General features: G+C 40.7%; 1 protein-coding gene across 1 annotated transcript in view; it reads left to right on the forward strand.

The window, feature by feature from the left end:
- Positions 1-19173, forward strand: part of RFTN1 (raftlin, lipid raft linker 1) — a 271732-nt gene that overhangs the window by 108628 nt on the left and 143931 nt on the right. The window contains exon 3 of the mRNA XM_007937384.2: positions 18061-18169. Within this exon, the coding sequence (XP_007935575.1) occupies positions 18061-18169 (109 nt within the window). The remainder of the gene's footprint in view (positions 1-18060; positions 18170-19173) is intronic.

Consider the following 19173-nt stretch of genomic DNA (forward strand, 5'->3'; position numbering starts at 1 on the left):
GAGATATTATATAGACTAATTTGAACTTATTGTGATCGTGATTTGAAAATACTGCTTTTTAAATGTTTCTCCTCTTTTTAAATGTTCTGTTTTGCCTGTGTGTTTTATAACACATGTAAGATGTTCAGGCACTAGTTCTCAGGAGTGTTTTACTGATGGGGTGGTGTGTGACTGGAAAGTTCTGGAGACCACTGATTCATGCAGCTTCTGGGTCACAGCAGTGGTTCCTGAAGCATTTAGAGTCTTGCTACTCTAAGAGCAGCCCACAAAACAGCAGCAGCAGTATCACCTGGAAGTGCATTTGAAATGCAGACCCCCAGGCCCCAGGACGGCTAAATCAGAATCTGAATTTTAACAAGATCCCCATAGGATATGTGTGTACATTAATGTTTGAGAACACAGAGTTAAGCCACGTTGTCCTACAGGGTAGTCACTTAGATACATGTAGCCATTTAAGTTTAAATTAATTAGAATTAAATAAAATTAAAAAAAAATCAGTTCCTTAGTTGCACTAACCATATTTCAAGTGCTCAATAATTACATGGGACTGGTTGCTAGTTTATTGGACAGCACAGATCAACATTTCTATCATCATAGAAAGCTATATTGGGCAGTACTGAGTTTGAGGGTCTAGTTAGGAAGATCTAGAAAAGCAGCAAACAATAAGCAAGTTTCAGTTTGGAGCATGTACATTAAATGCAGATAGAGAAGGGACTTTCCTATTATCCAACTGGACATGGCCTATGAGAATGTCTTATGAAGGCCATTCATGTGTGTGGCTATTATTGTTATTTTTGTTAATATGACTTTTCTGAACTAGTAAATGTCAGGCAGACCTGTTTTTATTCGGTATTATTTTTTTATAAAGCATTATGAATTATGCATTATTACTAATATCAGGGCTTTCCACATCTTTCAGAGTAAGTGAGGAATCTTGCAAGATGCCATAGAAAGCAGGACTCCACCCCAAATCCCATTCCCTGTGGTTCTCTTTTTTTGCAGCTGAGGTTTAGGGACAACTGAAATTCCTTTGAAGCTACAGTATATAGGCAGTGTTCATGTAATGTTGGGTTCTTTAGTCATTTTCCTCTTGGCCTTTGAGTTAGCGTTTATCTCCTGGTATGACACAGCTGCTGATGGTGTAGGAAAGCTGGCCCTGACTGCAAACAGAGGGGCAGGATGTGGCAAGATTTTTCTAGAGTAAATCTAAAGTAAATAGCTAGATGCCCATGGTGATGTGTACCCACTTGGCAGTGCACAGCTCCCAAATCAAGCTCGTGGTCAAGGCATTGTTTGCTTATCTCCATCTGTCATTATTTCTGGAATGTTCCCAGTGATAATACCAAACGCTTATCAACAGAAATGGTAATGTGTGTTGGTGAAACAGGGGATGTCAAAAGAAAGAGCATTGCCCCATTTACATATTCTTTTCCTTTGTTCTACTTCCTATTTTAGAACTGTCCTTCTGGATTCTATAATTAGGTGCTTTATTTAAAAGTTCGCTAAGATTTGTTTATGAGCTTTTTTTTTTCTCCAAGTTTTTCTTATGCTTCACTATGGCCTCCTCATTTTGTAGATTTGTTCTTCTACCAAATCTACAAGGGTCACAAAAATTATGGCTAGCCTTTTCTCTTATTGTTCTGAGAACATCTTTGGGAAGCAGCATTTTCTTCTCTTTCTCCTTGCCAGCTGCCACCATCAATTGCAGAGGCAGGAAATACCTGAAATCTCTCTTCCATCCATCCATTCCCTTTACAAAAATCTTAGCTATCAGATTTCCTATTACGTGGTTCCACAATCAACCCAATGGAAGCAGCAGTCAAAAAATCAGATGACATATTGCACTGGACAAATCTGCTGCAAAAGACCTCTTTCAAGTGTTAAAGAGCAAAGATATCTCTTTGGAGACCAAGATGGACCTAACCCAAGCCATGGTGTTTTCAGTCGCCTCATATGCATGTGAAAGCTGGACAATGAATAAGACCAAAGAAGAGTTGATGCTTTTGAGTTGTAGTGTTGGCAAAAAATACTGAAAGTACCATGGGCTGCCAGAAGAGTGAACAAATCTGTCCTGACGAAGTGCAGCCAGAATGCTCCTTGGAAGCAAGACTGGCCAGATTTGTCTTACCTACTTTGGTCATGCTGTCAGAAGGGACCATTCCTTGGAGAAGGATATCATGCTTGGTAAAGTAGAAGGTCAATGAAAAAGGGGAAGGCCCTCAGTGAGATGGATTGACACAGTGGCTGCAATGATGGGCTCAGGTTATAGCAGGGATTGTGAGGCTGGCACAGGACCAGGCAGTGTTTTGTTCTGTTGTACACAGGGTTACTATGAGTCGGAGCTGACTCAACAGCACCTAACAACAACAAAAACAAAATATACTTCCCCTCTTCCTTCATCGTATATATCACTGCCTGCTTAATCTTCCTTAAATCTGACTCTTAGCATCCTTTTTTATATAATACTATCTGTAACTCACCCTTTACCTCAGAATGAAGTCCAGTCGCATCCTAGTAGCCTTCCGACCTCATTCCCCAAGGTTCTGTTTTAGCCCCCGCAGATCCCTCCATACCAGATTCATTCTAACAGTGAGTTCACGTGTACATTCTTTAGCCTCCTTCACGGGTGGGTTACTCAATAAGCAAGGTAAGCACAGGCTTCCTTGTGCTTACTTACCAATCTATAGTGAAAGTACTCACGTTTTTTCACTACATCAAAGATTCTGTTTCCAAGTATGGCTGGCATCTGTCTGTCAGCCCCAAAGCACCTTTCTAAAAAATCAAAGTCTCTTCTCAAATTTACATTCCTCACAGAGATGGAGTACCCAGTAGATGAGGTAAGCATGGGCTTACTTGTGCTTACTTACTAATCTGTAGTGAACAATTTCACATGGGTTTCTAAAAACTTGTGAAACTGTTCCATACAGATTATTAAGTGTACACTTAGTAAACACAAGTAAACCCATGCTTACCTTACTGAGTAATCCGCCCTGTTCATGTTTGATGATGAAGCAACTTTGCTTCATGCGCTGTTCACCAAACTGACCTATTCATGACTTTCAGCATATAACGCATGCTTTTTGCTTTGGAGATTTTCTTTTTATTAATTGTTGTAAAAATGTAGATAGCATAAGATTTGCCAATTAAACATATTTTTTGCATGTACATTTTCCTAATTGGTACCTGGAATGTCCTCCTATCTATTGTCCTATAACTAATTTCCACAGAGTTTCAGACTTACCTATGATGTTCCTTGCTTTTTGAAATTGTCCCTCATCCTGAACTAGAAGTAACTAAGCTCTCATAACACTTCTGCTTATATATGGTTTGTCTCCCCTTAGAAACAAAGTTTCTTGAGAGTAGGATCAAACTCAATCAATGCCTTATATCTGGTTGATGGTCAAGAAGGTGACAAATAGATGAATGAATAATTAGAACTTTGTATTGTCGTGTTTTACATAAACTGATGAAACTAGAAATTGCTTTATTTTTCTTTCACTGACAAATCTTTTTCAGGTCTGTCACTCATTTTCTTCCCTAATACTCTTTTTTTCTTAAAAGAAAAAAGAAGAAAAAAAAAAAAAACACAATGATATTTTACTTGAACCTGGTGTTGCCTTCGTGGGGGATGGGGGTGGGAGGAAAAGCCTTTAAATTCCTTTTTGTTTCCCAGAGATAGAGAATTTGTTTTTGCCAAGTGATATTTAGTAATTTTTTTTTCTAGTTGGATAAGTGCCTGGTAAGTTAAGTTTGTGTTGTCACCCTTCTGTACTGATTATTCCTAAATGAAGCAAAAATAACCCTGTTCTCTCTCCTTTCTTTTCATAACTCACATTCAAACTATGCCTAGGGTCCTGGGAAAAAAAGACATTGTTTAAACTCATGGTCTTTGAAGCTATCTGAAGGATTTATGAGTTGACATGAGATCTGTTACACGTTTATTATTTAAAAATATAGCTTATAGTATTTTTTTTCCCCAGCAGGCATTTGTTTTTTTAGTAGCCTTGTTTCAGATCTACCCAGGAGACCAAGATAAGTATTCAGCTTACTCCTTGGCGTTCATCAGAATAATTTGAAGATTAACCCTTTTGCCTGCCAATGGTTTTAAATATTTAAAGTGATCATAATTGTAACAGAGTCTTTTACAGTATATGCTTGGAAACATGTTCTTTGAATGGCTCAGAAAAGGGTTATGTCCTCAGCTACTGTGAGATGAGAGACATGGGCTGTGTCCATGTCCTGATCATTGTTGAGATGGGTGTGGGGTGAAAAATCGAGAGGAAGAATCTGCTGAGTCATTACAATGAATGAAATATCTAGGTTGGTTTATGGGTTAGTTATTTTGATTCTGATAAAATTAGATAGTTTGTTCACTCTTATCTGTTCCTTGGCATTCAGCCTTCCATGATTCCAGTTGCAGCTTTGTGTATGTGACCCAGAGGCAAGAAACTGATGGTGGAGAGGTCACATTCAATCCCTAAACCATTGGTTTACATAACATTTTAAAATAACTGTTTTTGAGCCAAAATTTGACAGTTACGGCCAACATAAATACACAATTTAATGGCTCCTTTAAAAAAATTTAGAAGATTTAGCAACTCTGACCAAGCGTTCATAGTAATGGCTGGAATCTGAACTGTCCAGTTTAGCATGGTTTTCACCATTCTCTATTGTCTCCCTAACACCATGTGTGTTAGACTGGGTTCTCTAGAGAAACAAAAACCAGCAAAGCTTATATATATATAGAGAGAGAGAGAAATAAAGAGAGAGAGAGAAGTATCGCCATGGTTAGGTGATATTTGCCGTTTATTATTACACTTGCACTGTGGCCTTTCTCATGGTGGAGACAAGTTTATCTATAACCACATCGTTCTTGAAATGGGACTGTGAAAGGGAGTCTGACAGAACCCTGTGTTTTGTGGTGGACATGAAAACCATGCCTGTATTGTTTATATGAGAACAGAATGTCTGGATTATGTATTTTGGTCAATCCACTTCTGGTTCTTTCACATGTTTGCTGTGGGCCTTTGAGTTTGCAACCCTTCATTTGACCCACTGACTTACCTGCTGGCTAGGCATGACCACATAACCCTTGGCAGATGTGATGGTTGTGATAGAAGTGAGGGTCTCCAGGTACCCTCTGTGAGTTGCCCACCATTTTGATTACAGTTGACATTTGTGAATGAGTAGTGAGGTCAATGTGGCATGGAATAGGTGGTCTTTTATTATGTTTTAAACAACTCTGACTTTTGTGGCTGGTTGTGTGTGAAGTACTCTAGAACAAAGGCTCTCTGATGTCCTTCCATTTAGGAAAAGTTTGTGCAAATGCTCTGTATCTAAATATACTTTTATGTGTTTGTTTGACAATCCTTTATTTAAAATTTTTTTCACTTATTTTTTCACATTCAGTTTTGGCCCAAGTCCCAGCTATGTCAAAGAACTTAGAAAAGCAAAAAGCTGGAAGTACTTTTGAGGGTTCTCTTACCCAAATAAATACAGATAGAGAAATGCTCCTGCCTAAGTTTCCTAGGAGATCTTGTGGCACAGTGGCACAGTGGTTAAAGCATTCAGGTGCTAACCAAAATGTGGATGGTTTGGACTCACCAGCCACTCCATAGGACAAGGAAGAGGCAGTCTGCTTCCATAAAGATTTATAGCATTGGAAACCCTACTCTGCCCTACAGGGTTGCTGTGAGTCGGAATTGACTTGGTGTCAGTGGCTTTGATTTTTGTTTAGATTTCCTAGCGCTGGCATAGCAAAAATATAAGCAGGTAGCTTTAGAGACCAAAATTTATTGTCTCAATTTTGGAGGCTAGAACTCTGGATTCAGGTTGTTGGCAGGGCTATGCTCCCTCTGTGCTGGCTTTGGTGAAAACTCCTTCCTGGTCTCACTCAGCTTCTGCAACCCCAATTGTTTCTTGGCATTTCTGGGCTTATAGTTGGATCTTCACATAGTGTTTCCCCCCTGTGTCTCTTTGTGTCTGTTTTCCTTTTTATAAAACTCCACTCACAAGGGATTAGGTTTAGTACTCACACTAATCCAGTAAAACCTTATTAACATAATAAAAGAAAAGCCCTATTTCTAAACAAAGTCACATCACAGGTCCCTCAAGGTATCTTTTTGGGTATCAATCCCCATCCTTATATATTTCCCTTATCTGGTCCTTTGTCTTAAAAGTTTATTTTTTTCTGTGAATATAGAAGTCTCTATTACTGGTCTCTTCAAGTCGTTCTTCTTCCTGTGTTTTCCTTTTCCATGGACTTGCTCAGTTATCTCCCAAAGAAAATCTCCAGGGAGAGTGGCAGATACAACATGCCCCACTGAGGCAGTCGTTTTCTGCGTGGGTTGCACATTAGAATCAACTGGGGAATTTTTAAAAGTCCCTTTGCCCAGGTCACACTCTATACCAATGTACTAGGGGAAAAAAGATCCCAGATTTAAACATGTTCTATAGAGACCCTTTTATTAAGCCCTTAGGACAAAGACACAATAAAGACAATCACCCAGGATGAGGGAAACCATCAGCATGTACACAGTGCAGGAAGCTGAATGGAGTGCGCTGAATCACAGTCATGGTGTTCATTGTATGTGATAGAGTACAAAAGCAATCATCACAAAATCACGATTGGTGGCAGGTCAATTAATCACTTTCACAGGTGGGCCTGTAGAATCAGAGAAAGGATCGTGATTGGGATACGAGCACAATTAAGATTAAAAACCATTGCGGGATTGGTTCTAGGGCTTGGCCACCTGGCTACATGGTGGTCAGGTATGACTCATGATGATGCAGCACTGAGTCATTGTCACAAGACAATACCAGGGCCCCATCCTTTAAGGTAAATTAGATAACATGCAGGTTTTTCAATAAATCATTAAGGACCACCCTGACAAGTTGTCTAGATATTTGTGGGAGCATAATCCACTTCCAACCATACTCTTCTTGAGGGCTAACTGCCCTCTCCCTAGGTTTGTCCCAGACTATCCCTGGGCATAGCCACGCTGTTGGTTTAATGATCAGAAAGAACTCAAATGACATCTCTAAACTTATGTCAACACTCAGAATGGAGCTAGGGCTTCAGCTGTAGACCACGGCCTTCCACAGACCAAGTGCTTTAGGATTTTAGCTCTATTACACCAATGAAATACAGATCTGTGAGGATGAGGCTCAGGCATTCATAATTTTTAAAGCTCTGCAAGTGATTATAAGGTTGAGTGCAGCCAGGGCTGGGAATGCCTGCCCTGGTTGAGTCCTGCCTGATTTGTAGAGCCCAGGGTTTGCTTGTTGGGTTGTTCCAGTGCCTAAAGTTGGGACACACCAAAGGACATTATTATTTTCTCTCCCGGACCCTGTTCTTTCCTTTGTTGCCCTCTTGTCATTTAAAGTGTCTCTTGTATAAGAAGTGTAGTCAGGAAGTGGTTTAGATGTAGTTTAGGGCCACAAACACTGACTCTGAGAATAAATGGTACAGAATCAAAACAGAGTGAAACACTACCCGATCCTGCAGCCTCCTCCCAGCCTGTGCTGTGCTTGCAGCCATCCTTGCAGCAACTGGGTCAATCCGTCTCTTTGAGGGACTTCCCCTTTTTCCTTGACCCTCTTCTTTACCAAGCACGATATCCTTCTCCAGGGACTGGTCCCTTCTGACAACAGGACCAAAGTATGTGATGTGAAATCTGGCCATATTTGCTTCTAAGGAGCATTCCGGCTGTATGTCTTCAAAGATGGATTTGTCTGTTCTTCTGGCAGTCTATGATATTTTCAATATTCTTCGTCAACACCCCAAGTCAAAGCCATTAATTCTTCTGCAGTCTTGTTCATTGCCCTGCTTTCACATGCTGCATATGAAGCTATTAAGAATACCATGACTTGGGTCAGGTGCACTTTAGTCTTCAAAGTGACGGCTTTTCTATTTGACACTTTTTAAAGAGGTCTTTTGCAGCAGATTTGCCCACTGCAATATGTTATCTGATTTCTTGACTGCTGCTTCCATGCACATTGATTGTGGATCCAATTAAAATGACATCCCTGACAACTTCAATACTTTATCCATTTATTGTGATGTTGCTTGTTGGTCCATTTGTGAAGATTTTTTTTTTTTAATGTTGAGGTATAATGCATACTGAAGGTTGCAGTCTTTGATCTTCATCCATAAGTGCTTCAAGAAGGCAAGGTTGTGTCATCGGCATATTGCAGGTTGTTAATGAGTTTTACTGCAATCCTGGTGCCACAGTCTTTTTCATACAGTCTAGCTTCTCAGATTATTTGCTCAGCATACAGATTGAATAAGTATGGTGAAAGTATACAAACCTGACACACACCTTTCCTGATTTTAAACTATGCAATATCCTCTTGTTCTGTTCGAGTGACTGCCTCTTGGTCTATGTACAGGTTCCTCATGAGAAAAATTAAGTGTTCTGGAATTCCCATTCTTTGCAATGTTATCCATAATTTGTTGTAATCCACAGGTTCAGATGCCTTTGTATAGTCAATAAAACAGGTAAACATCTTTCTGGTATTCTTTGCTTTCAGCCAAGATCCATCTGACATCAGCATTGTTATCCCTCATTCCATTCAGTCTTCTAAATCCAGCTTGACTTTCTGGCAGTTCCCTGTCAGTATATTGCTGCAACCATTTTAAAATTATCTTCAGCAATATTTTATGCATGTGATATTAGTTATATTGTTCCATAATTTCCACATTCTGTTGGATCACCATTAACTGGAATAGGCACAAATATGGATATCTTCCCATCAGTTAACCAGGTAGCTGTCTTCCAAATTTCTTGGCATAAAGAAAGGAGCACCTCCAGCACTGTATCTGTTTGTTGAAACATTTCTGTGGTCATTCCCTCAATTCCTGGGGCCTCCCTTGTTTTGTTCCAGGTCCTTCAGGGCAGCTTGGATTTCTTCCAATACCATGGTTTATTGATCTATGCTACCTCTTGAAATGTTGAACATTGATCAATTATTTTTGGTACCGTGACTCTGTGTATTCCTTCCATCTTCTTTTGGTGCCTTTTTCATTGTTCAATATTTTGCCCATAGAATCAACTTAAGCCTTGACTTTTTCTTCAGTTCTTTCAGCTTCAGAAATGCCAAGCATGTTTTTCCCTTTTGGTTTTCAAATTCCAAGTCTTTACACATTTCATTATAATACTTTACTTTATCTTGTCAAACTGCCATTTGCAATCTGCTCAGCTGTTTTGTTTCATCATTTCTTCCATTCACTTTAGCTACTCTCTGTTTAGAGCAAGTTTCACAATCTCTTCTGTGGAAAGAAGGCAACATCCATTTTGGTCTTTTCTTCTTTACCTGTCTTTTTAATGACTGACCTTTTGCTTTCTTCATATATGATGCCCCTGATGTCATCTTACAAGCTGTCTGGTCTTCAGTCATCGGTGTTCAATGCATCAAATCCATTCTTCGCATGGTCTCTAAACTCAGGTGGGAGAAAATCAAGGTCATGTCTTAGCTCTTGTGGATTTGTTTTAATGTTCTTCAGCTTCAACTTGAACTTGCATATGAACAATTAATGGTCTGTTCCACAGTAAGCTCCTGGCCTTGTTCTGACTGATGATACTGAGCTTCTCCATTGCCTCTTTCCACAGGTATAGTGGGTTTGATTCCTGTGTATTCCATCTGGTGATGTTCATGTGTATAGTCACCGTTTATGTTGTTGAAAAAAGGTATTTGCAATGAATAAGTCATTGTCTTGCCAAAGACTATCATGCATTCTCTCAGTTCATTTAGTTCACCAGGCCTTATTTTCCAACTACTGATGCCACTTCTTTGTTTCCAACTTTTACATTCAATCACTAGTAATATCAAGATGTATTGATAATTACTTAGGTTATTCTTAGGTTATTCCCAAGAGAAACCAATATTCAGAAGTTGGCAAAAATCTTCAGATTTCTTCATCTTTGGCTTTAGTGGTTGGTGCATAAATTTTAATAACAGCAGTATTAATTGGTCTTCCTTATAGGGGTATAGATATTATCCTATCACTGACAGCATTGTACTTCAGGATAGATATTAAAATACCCTTTTGACAATGAATGTAATGCCATTCCTCTTTAATTTGTCATTCCCAGCATAGCAGACGATATGAATGTCTGATTCAAAATTACTAATTCCAGTCCATTTTAGCTCATTAATGCCTGAAATATTGATCTTTATGCATTCCATTTCATTTTTAACAACTTCCAATTTTCCTAGATTCATACTTTATACGTTTCACATTCCAATTATTAATGGATGTTTCCAGGTGTTTCTTCTCATTTTGAGTTGTGCCCCATCAGGAAATGAAGTCCCGAAAGCTTTACTCCATCCACGTCATTAAGGTCGACTCTACTTTGAGAAGGCAGCTTTTCCCCAGCTGTATTTTGAGTACCTTCCAACTTGAAGGCCTCACCTTCCAGCATCATACCAGACAGTGTTTCACTACTATTCATAAGGTTGTTAGTGCTAAGTTTTTCCACAGTGGAGGCCCCATCCTTCTTCTCAGTCTGCCTTAGTCTGGAAGCTCCACTGAAACCTGTTCACCATGGGTGACCCTGGTGGTATACCTTCCAGCATCACAGCAACATGCAAGCCGCCACTGTACAACAAAATGACAGATGAATAGTGGACTCTCTTACATTACCATGTTTTATTTGTCAGGACTAAAAAATTGACATTAGTACATTATTGTTAACTGAACTTAGAACTTTATTTGGATGTCACTCATTTTCCTATTAATTTACTCTTTTAGTTCTAGGATACTACACTGCTTTTAGTTGTCCTATCTATGATAGCTTTTTCAAACTTGCCTGGACCTTGATGTCATAACTGCTTCTCCATTGTCTTAGGCCATCAGAACCACAATGCTGATGTTCCTTGATAACACTACATTGCTACACTGTAAGAATGTGAGTTAGTTTTGTCTCCTTCGTTCTTGATTTTCAGGACATTACATCTCTGCTCTGTAATATCCTTTTTATTCTTCCTCCTTGTGGAAAATCCCTTTGGAATGGTTGGATGGATAGAGACCTCCACCTCAACTCTACAAAGCTTTGTATAAGGGTGGGGGCAAGATTTGAGCTGGGTCAGAGCACTTTCTAATGAATTTTCCTCCTGGCCTTTTCTGAGAAATGACTCAGCAACACAATGGTGATTTTTTTTAAAGGAGCCAAGCTCTTTTGAGCCCATAACAACAGATTAATTTAAAATCTGCCCATTTAGCAGGATAATCACATATAAAATAGAAACATTTTTTTTTACATTTATTCCATAGGGTGGAATAAATCTAATTTCCCTCTTGGGATTTTAAGAAGATAATCATATTAAAGAGAAGATCATAAATTTGTTAATTGAAGCAGTTAACAGGGTAGACAACACCTTCGTGCTTGCCAAGTGTCTTGTTCTGGCTTTCAGGACACCACACTTTCTTGTTTTTCTTCCTTTCTTCCTTCCTGACTGCTTTTTGTTTGTCTTTTTGCTGGTTTCTTCTCTGTCCCAACTTCTACATGGTGGAAGCTCCCAAAGCTCAGTCCTTGACTCTTCTGGCTCTAAATCTCTAGGAGACTTCATCCGGTCTCAGGCTTTAAATATAAGCAAACAACCAAACCAGTTGGTGTCACATTTGACTAATGACAACCCCATGTGTGTCAGAGTAGAACTGCTCCATAGGGTTTTCATGGGAGCACATTGCCAGGGCTTTCTTCAGAGGCACCTCTAGGTGAGTTTGAACCCCCAGCTTTCCCAATAGTAGTCAAGCATGTAACCATCTGCCCACTCAGGGACTCAGGCTTTGAATACCTCTGTAGTAACCCAATGACTCCCAATTCACTTCTCCTCAAGTCCACACTTGGATATATATTTGGCTGTCTACGTGACATCTCTACTTTGATGTCTGGTGGATCTTCTCGGAGCCTGGTTCACCCACAACCTCCTTTCCATCAGTTGTACCCACTTCATCCATCGTCCCAGTTGTGTGCCATCCAGTTGATTCAGAGTCGTAGTGACCCCGTGTGACAGAGCAGAACTGCCCCATAGGGTTTACTAGGTGGCAATCTCTAGAAACAGATCTTTGGAGCTACTGGGTGGATTCAAACCACAGCCAAGCACTTAACCATCACACCTTCAGGATTCCTTATTGCTAGGACAAAAGTCCTTGGAGTCATTCTCACCTGCTTTTTTTCTTACAACACCGTACATCCTTACTATAAAGAAATTTTGAAAGTTCTAGCTTCAGAATAAGGAGCTCTGGTGGTGCAGCGTCTAAGGCATCTGACTGATATCCAGAAGGTAGGACATTTAAACCCACCAGCTGCTCCATAGAAGGAGGATGGAGCAATCTACTTCCATAAAGATTTACAGCCTTGGAAACCCAATGGGGATCTCTATGAGTCAGAATTGACTCAATAGCTGTGGATTAGCTTCAGAATATATACAGAACCTAGCACTTCTCACTACTCCACTGCCACACTCCACTTTGAACCCCCATCATCTGGCACCTGGGCCACTGAGGTCCTCTCTTAGCTGCCCCCTTCAGCCAGAGGGTCCCTTTTAAAGTAAATCAGATCATGTAATTCCTCCACTCAGCACCCTTCAGAACTTCTCAGTCTGAGAAAAAGCCACAGTCTTAGCTGTGGTCTGTCAGGCCCCACATTATCTACCTTCCCATGGTCCCTCTAACCTTGTCTCCTCTTACTCTCCCCTCTGCTCCCTGAGCTCCAACCACATGGGCCTTTGCCCTCACTGTTGTCTCTGCCTGGAAAATCTTGTCCTGGATATTAGCGTAGTTGACTACCACACTTACTACAAGTTTTATTCAAAATATTCTCTTCTCATTAAAGTTGCCCTGACACCCGCATTAAAACTGTAACTCTGCCCCCCACTCCAAATACACACCCACTCTCTTGATTACCTTCACCTTAATGCTCACAGTTGTTGAGCATGAGAGAGAGAGAGAGAGAGAGTGCTCTGGTGGCATAGTGCCTAAAGCATTTGACTGCTAACCAGAAGGCTGGTAGTTCAAACCCACCAGCTACTCCTCAGAAGGAAGATTGGGCAATGTACTTCTGTAGTGATACTGCCTCGGAAACTCAACGAGGGGTCACTATGAGTCAAATCCCACTCAACGGCAGTGAGTTTGTTTTTTTTTAAATAGATACATAATGTTCAATTATATATATATATATACTCGTATATACATATATACATGTATATATGTGTGTATAAAATATTTTATTGTGTTTTTGGTGAAAGTTTACACAGTAAATTAGGTTCCCATGTAATGAACATACTACACTGTGTTGTTGTTGTTGTTTTTGTTGTTGTTATGTGCCGTTGAGTTGGACCTGACTCATAGCAACCCCTCCTTGGGGTTCTGAGGTGGTTTCACTATGGAAGTAGATTGCCCAACCTTCCTTCCGAGGAGTAGCTGGTCCACCAGCCTTCTGGTTAGCAGTCAAGTGCCTTAGGCACTATACTACCAGAGTTCCTACTATACTATGTGCTCGGTTACTATGTTTATTGTTTATTGCCTATCTCCCTCCACTAGACTGTAAGCTTTGTGGAGGCAGAGATTTTGTCTCTCTTGTTTTATTAATGTATGCCAAAGGATAGGGTCTGGCACAGAGTAGTAACATGGTCAGTACTTATTGAATGACTAAGTAACTATGAACTGTGAAAAGTGCTAGAAAGGGAAAGTAAAGATTTCATTTAGTAGTAATAATAGATCAGTGGCAGCTAATATTTGTTGAGCCTGACCTAAAGGCCTAGGCCCTGTCCTAAGAGCTTTTCATGCTTTTGTCATATTTAATCCTTACAATGATGCTCAGAGATAATAGCTAGTAATATTCCCATATCACAGTGAAAGAAATTTGAGGCACAGAAAGTATAAATAAATTACCAAAAGGCACAGAACTTGTAAGTGACCCACCTCTAGTTAACTCTAAAACCTGTAAACTTTAACCAGTAAATCTAGCGTACTTATGGAGTGAGGGGTGAAAGGTGATGGGGAAGCGTATTTCATTCTTAGAAATGCTGTTCTCAGAAAGCCTTTATGTGGAGAGTCTTTGATGTTAATTTTCAGATAATGTATTCTGGGGTACTTTTTCTAGTAGTTGATCCTGTGTCTGCAGAAATGCATTGTGTGTCCCTCTTTGTTTTAATTGCTTAAGCCCCAGTAGCTCTATCCTTTCAAGGAATGGGAATCACCCAGGCTTCCTTCCAGGAGTAGTTTGGTGATTTCCCAGACTTTTCCAGGATGATTTTCCAGGACATGGCCTTTGGGAAATATAACTGGCATTCCCCTCCCCCACAGAAGAGGTGGCAAATGCCTGCTTAGCCAAGAGTGTCAGTTTAATGCTTCTTCCTTAGAAATTTGATTGACTACAAAGGAACAGGTTGTAGAATATCCATTCCCTTGTATTGTGGTCCTTTGGAGGTCTAGGTCATGGCCCCTGGAGCCCACTTCTAGGAAATGTCCACTCTCCCAGGGTGGTCCCTGCCCTCAGAGACAGGGAATATTCATCTCCTGACTGAGGCTTGCTCTCAGGGAATATTCATCTCCTGACTGAGGCTTGCTCTCAAGTGGCTGATGGTATTCTTGTATCCGGGCCTGTGCCTAGTCACTCATGACAGGCCTGATCTGAAAATGAAGCTCTCAGTAACTGTATTGGTTTTCCTATACCGTATAACAAATTACCACAGACTTAGCAGCTTAACCGAACATATACTTATTATCTCACATTTGCTGTAGCTGATCTGGGAGTCTGTGCTTCAGGGTCTCATCAGGCTGCAATACAGGTGTTGACCAGGGCTGCTCTCTCATCAGAAGTTTGATTAGGGAAAGACCCACTTTCATGCTCCCTCATTGTGACAGAGTTCATCTCCTTACAGTGGTAGGACTGAGGTCCCTCTTCTCTTGCTGGCTATCAGTCATCGGCTGCTCTTAGTTCCTAAGGCCACCTGTAATTCCCTGCCATGTGCCCCTCTCCATAGACCCCTCACAACATGGTGGCTTACTTTCTTCAGGCCAGCAAGGGGAGTTTCTAGCTCCAGTCTGCTAAGATGGAGTCTTATAACAATCACGGGAGTGACATCCCATCACTATTGCCACATTGTACTGGTTAAAAGCAAGTCATGGGTCCCATTTGCATTCAAAGGGAGGGATTGCAAAGCAGTGTGAACACTAGGAGATAGAGATCCTTGCGGTCACCCTAGGGTGTGTTTGCTACAGCAACCATGTTTACTAACCACCCAGTGTTGAAATCTCCTCTTGCCACCTTATAGGCTTTGCTAATGGGTTTGGTGCTGTTTTTCATAGAACCAGGGCAGGGAAGGCATTTTTCTGTGACTGTGGCCTCCATTTAGCTTTGGCCCCTACCAGGCCCACAGCTCTCCCTCACTCACTGCTGACCCTAGGGCTCAGGCAGCAGCATTTGTCCTCAGAGGGCACAGGCTGCTTTCTCATCACCTTCTCCTCTTCAACCAACCTTCAGTGCTATAATCCTTTCATTCCACATTGTGGAGTTAATTCCTAAAGGAAAAGGAAGGGCTCTTAGTTACTTATATATCTCCCCCCCGCCCACCCCAGTGGCATTAGGTTGCTTTTCCAAGAAACTGTGGGCTGAGATGTGAGTTTTCATGGGTCATCTAGAAAATTTGTAATAATGCCTATTTTCGTTAATCCCTTGTGCTCCTTTCAGTTCATATGTAACTGGGTTAATTATTTGATCCTTAAAAACAACAAGGGCTGCCTTTCTTCTTAGAGAACATCTCATTCTAGAACCAAGGACTGTAGTTAGTGTATCCCGTTCTAAAGATTATTCCTTATGAGTCTGGGCTGCGAGTTGCTTAAAGACAGACCCATCTTCCCTCTATTCACTTTATGGACATTTTACTGAATGGGTGTAGTGCTCACTTGTTTAAAAATGATTATTATTTTTCAACCTCATCATTAAAAATCTCAAAAGGTATTTATAGATAACCCTGTGTAGCCTGATATTAATCTCTGTGTGACAAAGCAGCTGGGATTTTACATCTTAGAACCCTGCCCTCCATCCCAACCTTGATGTTTGAGATCCCACACAGGTGCATACGACAGGATGCTTGACCAAGCTTTTCTTTCAAACGACTGGGCTCATCTGCTTTAGTGGCTCTTCTTACATCCTTTGTTTAGGGCAAAAATGAGAATAAGAGTCAAGTCTCTGACCAAATAGTAAGCCCAAGAGGCTAAGGTTTGGAATTGGTTTATTCCGGTCTGGCCCATTTGGAATTGATTTATTCCTCTGCATTTCAAAAGTATGTGCATTAATACCCTACCCCCAAAAGGAAGCATTAAACCAAAAAACCTATTGCCATTGAGTCAATTTTGACTCGTAGTGACCCTGCAGAGCACAGTAGAACTGCCTCACAGAGTTTCGAAGGGTGTAAATCTTTACAGAAGCAGACTGCCTCATCTTTCTCCCTTCGAGCAGCTGATGGGTTCAAACTGCTGATCTTTCCGTTAGCAGCTGAGTGCTTAGCCACTGTGCCACCAGGGGTCCTGAAAGGATATGTGACAGGGGGAAAATTAATCAAAGTAAGCTAGCTGTCAAAGTTTACTTACTTAATCACAGTTACACACCTGGAGATATCCAAATCTTCTTTAATTTTTTCATGTTTAAATTTCATACAAATCATACCCAGATGGTTAGTGGTAGCATAAATTGTTTCTAATGATATATAAGAACCTTAAAATTTAAAATTATTATAGCAAATAAGCATTCAGAAACTGTTTATTTGATGGGATACATGTATCTCAAGAATTCAGTGGGAAAGTGCCTGCATTGAGAATTTTCTGGGCAGACCTATGCTGAGAGAGGCTGCCAGGGTGCCCTCTGTGGTAGAGTAGACTTATAAGCCTCATCATTCCTCAGCCAGTGGAGAACAGCTGCGTATATGGTATGTACACTTGACAAAGAGCCCAGAGCCCTAACTCCTGCCCCCCACGGTCAGTTGGCCAGAAGAGAGAGCACATGCCGTTGACCCTTAGCTGCAGTCTCACCTCCTGTTGCCTTCCATCTGGCTGGACCAAGGAATCACCTTCAATTTCTGACCACCACATGGCTCTCAGGAATTTCCTAGACCCACGTCAGTGTCATGCAGGAGCCCCTCAATGAATGGCTTTGAAGTGGTAGAATTCCCTTCTGGTGACCCCTTGCTGCTGATTCTCCTGGAGTGTGTGCAATTTTGTATTGTGTGTTGCATGATGTGTGCATATGCATATATGTGGGAAAGAGGGAAGCAGTCCTCCACCAAATGTGTGGAGAGACAGCAAGTGTGTGCTACAAAGCCTTGACATTGAGTAGAAGACCAAAGGGACTTGCCTGAAACAACCCTTTACATTTCCTCTGTTTTCCCAGAATTTCTACTTTTAGTTGTCTTATAGTCTTTCTTCAATATATCTTTAATTTTGATAGATTTTACCAGTTTGTCCTCTGTATAGGTTGAACCCTTTTTAAGTCTTTTAATAATGAACTTTTAATATTCTAAGTGATATATGAATATGCTCTCTTCAGTAAAAAATAAAAATAAAAAAATTAGAGACATAGCTAAAGTCACTTTTTGACCACCTTGATCCCATCCCAGTTCCCACAAACACCTTCCTACCCCCAAGAGGTAACTGCCTGTTGTTAGTTTGGTGTATATTTTACTAGTTCTTTTTCTATTCATTGGCAGATATAAACAAATGGGAAATAAGCACTTCTGAAGTGTATGTGTGTTGATTAACATATAAACCATATCATACTAATCTCATCATTTTATAAGATGAGTTTTCCTAGATGATACCTTGGAGGTTTTTCTATATGTTGTTTCAGTTGTTTACCATAAATAATTTTATTTTGTAGCAGTTAGTGCCTTTTGGTAATTACCTTTCAGGGCAAAATTTTTACACTAAATATATATATATATGTGTGTGTGTGTGTGTGTATATATATATATACATACACACACACACACACACATATATATATGGGGTAAAAATCTTAGTCTTTGTGTATGTGTGTGTGTTCTCTTTTTCTTCAGATCTCAGAAAAATGATCTTCACAATGAAGGCTACATCTTGGAATTAGATTGCTGTTCTTCTTTAAACCACTTGACAGACCAGAAAATCATCCCAGAGTTCATAAAGAAGGTAAGCACAGCAGTCAGGAGATTTTGAACAGGCTCACAGAGCAGTCACCCCACTGAGCAGACAGGGGCGCTGTCCTGGGGCAGACCCACAACCCTCCAGACGCCAGGCAAGAGGCCGTACCTCCCTTCACCTGGCCCTTTGGACACTTACAGGGGAACCGCCTCTTCCACACATGTCTCAGGCCGAAGCTGACTCTAAACAAGATGGGTCTCCCTCCCTCCCAAGCTGTCAGGAACCCTGTCTTCTAGACCTAGAGTGGTGTTCATAGCTGCCAGCTGCCAGGCCTGTGGGCCCACTGCAGGGGCTCGTCTCAAACCCTCAGGGTGGTGTGAGCACCCAGATCCCACCTTCTAATCATCCTGTGGGTCTTTGTTGCCACAAGCGCCCTGACTTTCCTAGTATGGAAACATGCCAGAGTCCTGTGGCTGTTGGCATTGAGATTGTACCGAAGAAAATTGTGTAGTTTGCAGGAAATTCATTTTCTTCCCTGAAATGCATCTGGTTTTGAACTTTTCTTCGTGACATATGAGGTTTTGTGCCTAATTGAAGGGTCTGCTTGAGTTTCAGTATGATGATATTTATTATGAAAGTAATGTCCTTGCCTCAAACTGGAGTTGAGTTCATTGCTTATTATTTATCTCATTCTCCCTTACCCAGTCTTCCAAAATAATCAACAGTTTCCCATCCTGTACAGATGATTGTGATTTGTTTGAGATCCAATCAGCCAATTAGTGAATTCATTAATAAATATTATTGACTGGCAATTTTGGGCCAGAAATAGTACTAAGTGCTGGGATACAACAGAGAACAAAATAGCTGTGTCCCACCCTCATATCCTTGTCATCATGGTGGGAAGCTCAAACCAAAAACTCACTGCCATCTAGTTAGTTCTGACCTCACAACCCTATTGGACAAAGTAGGAGCTCTGGTAGCATAGTGGCTAAAGCACTTGACTGCTAACCAGAAGGCTGGCGGTTCAAACCCACCAGCCACTCCTCGGAAGG

Source organism: Orycteropus afer, unplaced genomic scaffold (assembly GCF_000298275.1).
Source record: "Orycteropus afer afer isolate SDZICR_OR568_19922 unplaced genomic scaffold, OryAfe1.0 scaffold00003, whole genome shotgun sequence".
Lineage (NCBI taxonomy): Eukaryota > Metazoa > Chordata > Mammalia > Tubulidentata > Orycteropodidae > Orycteropus > Orycteropus afer.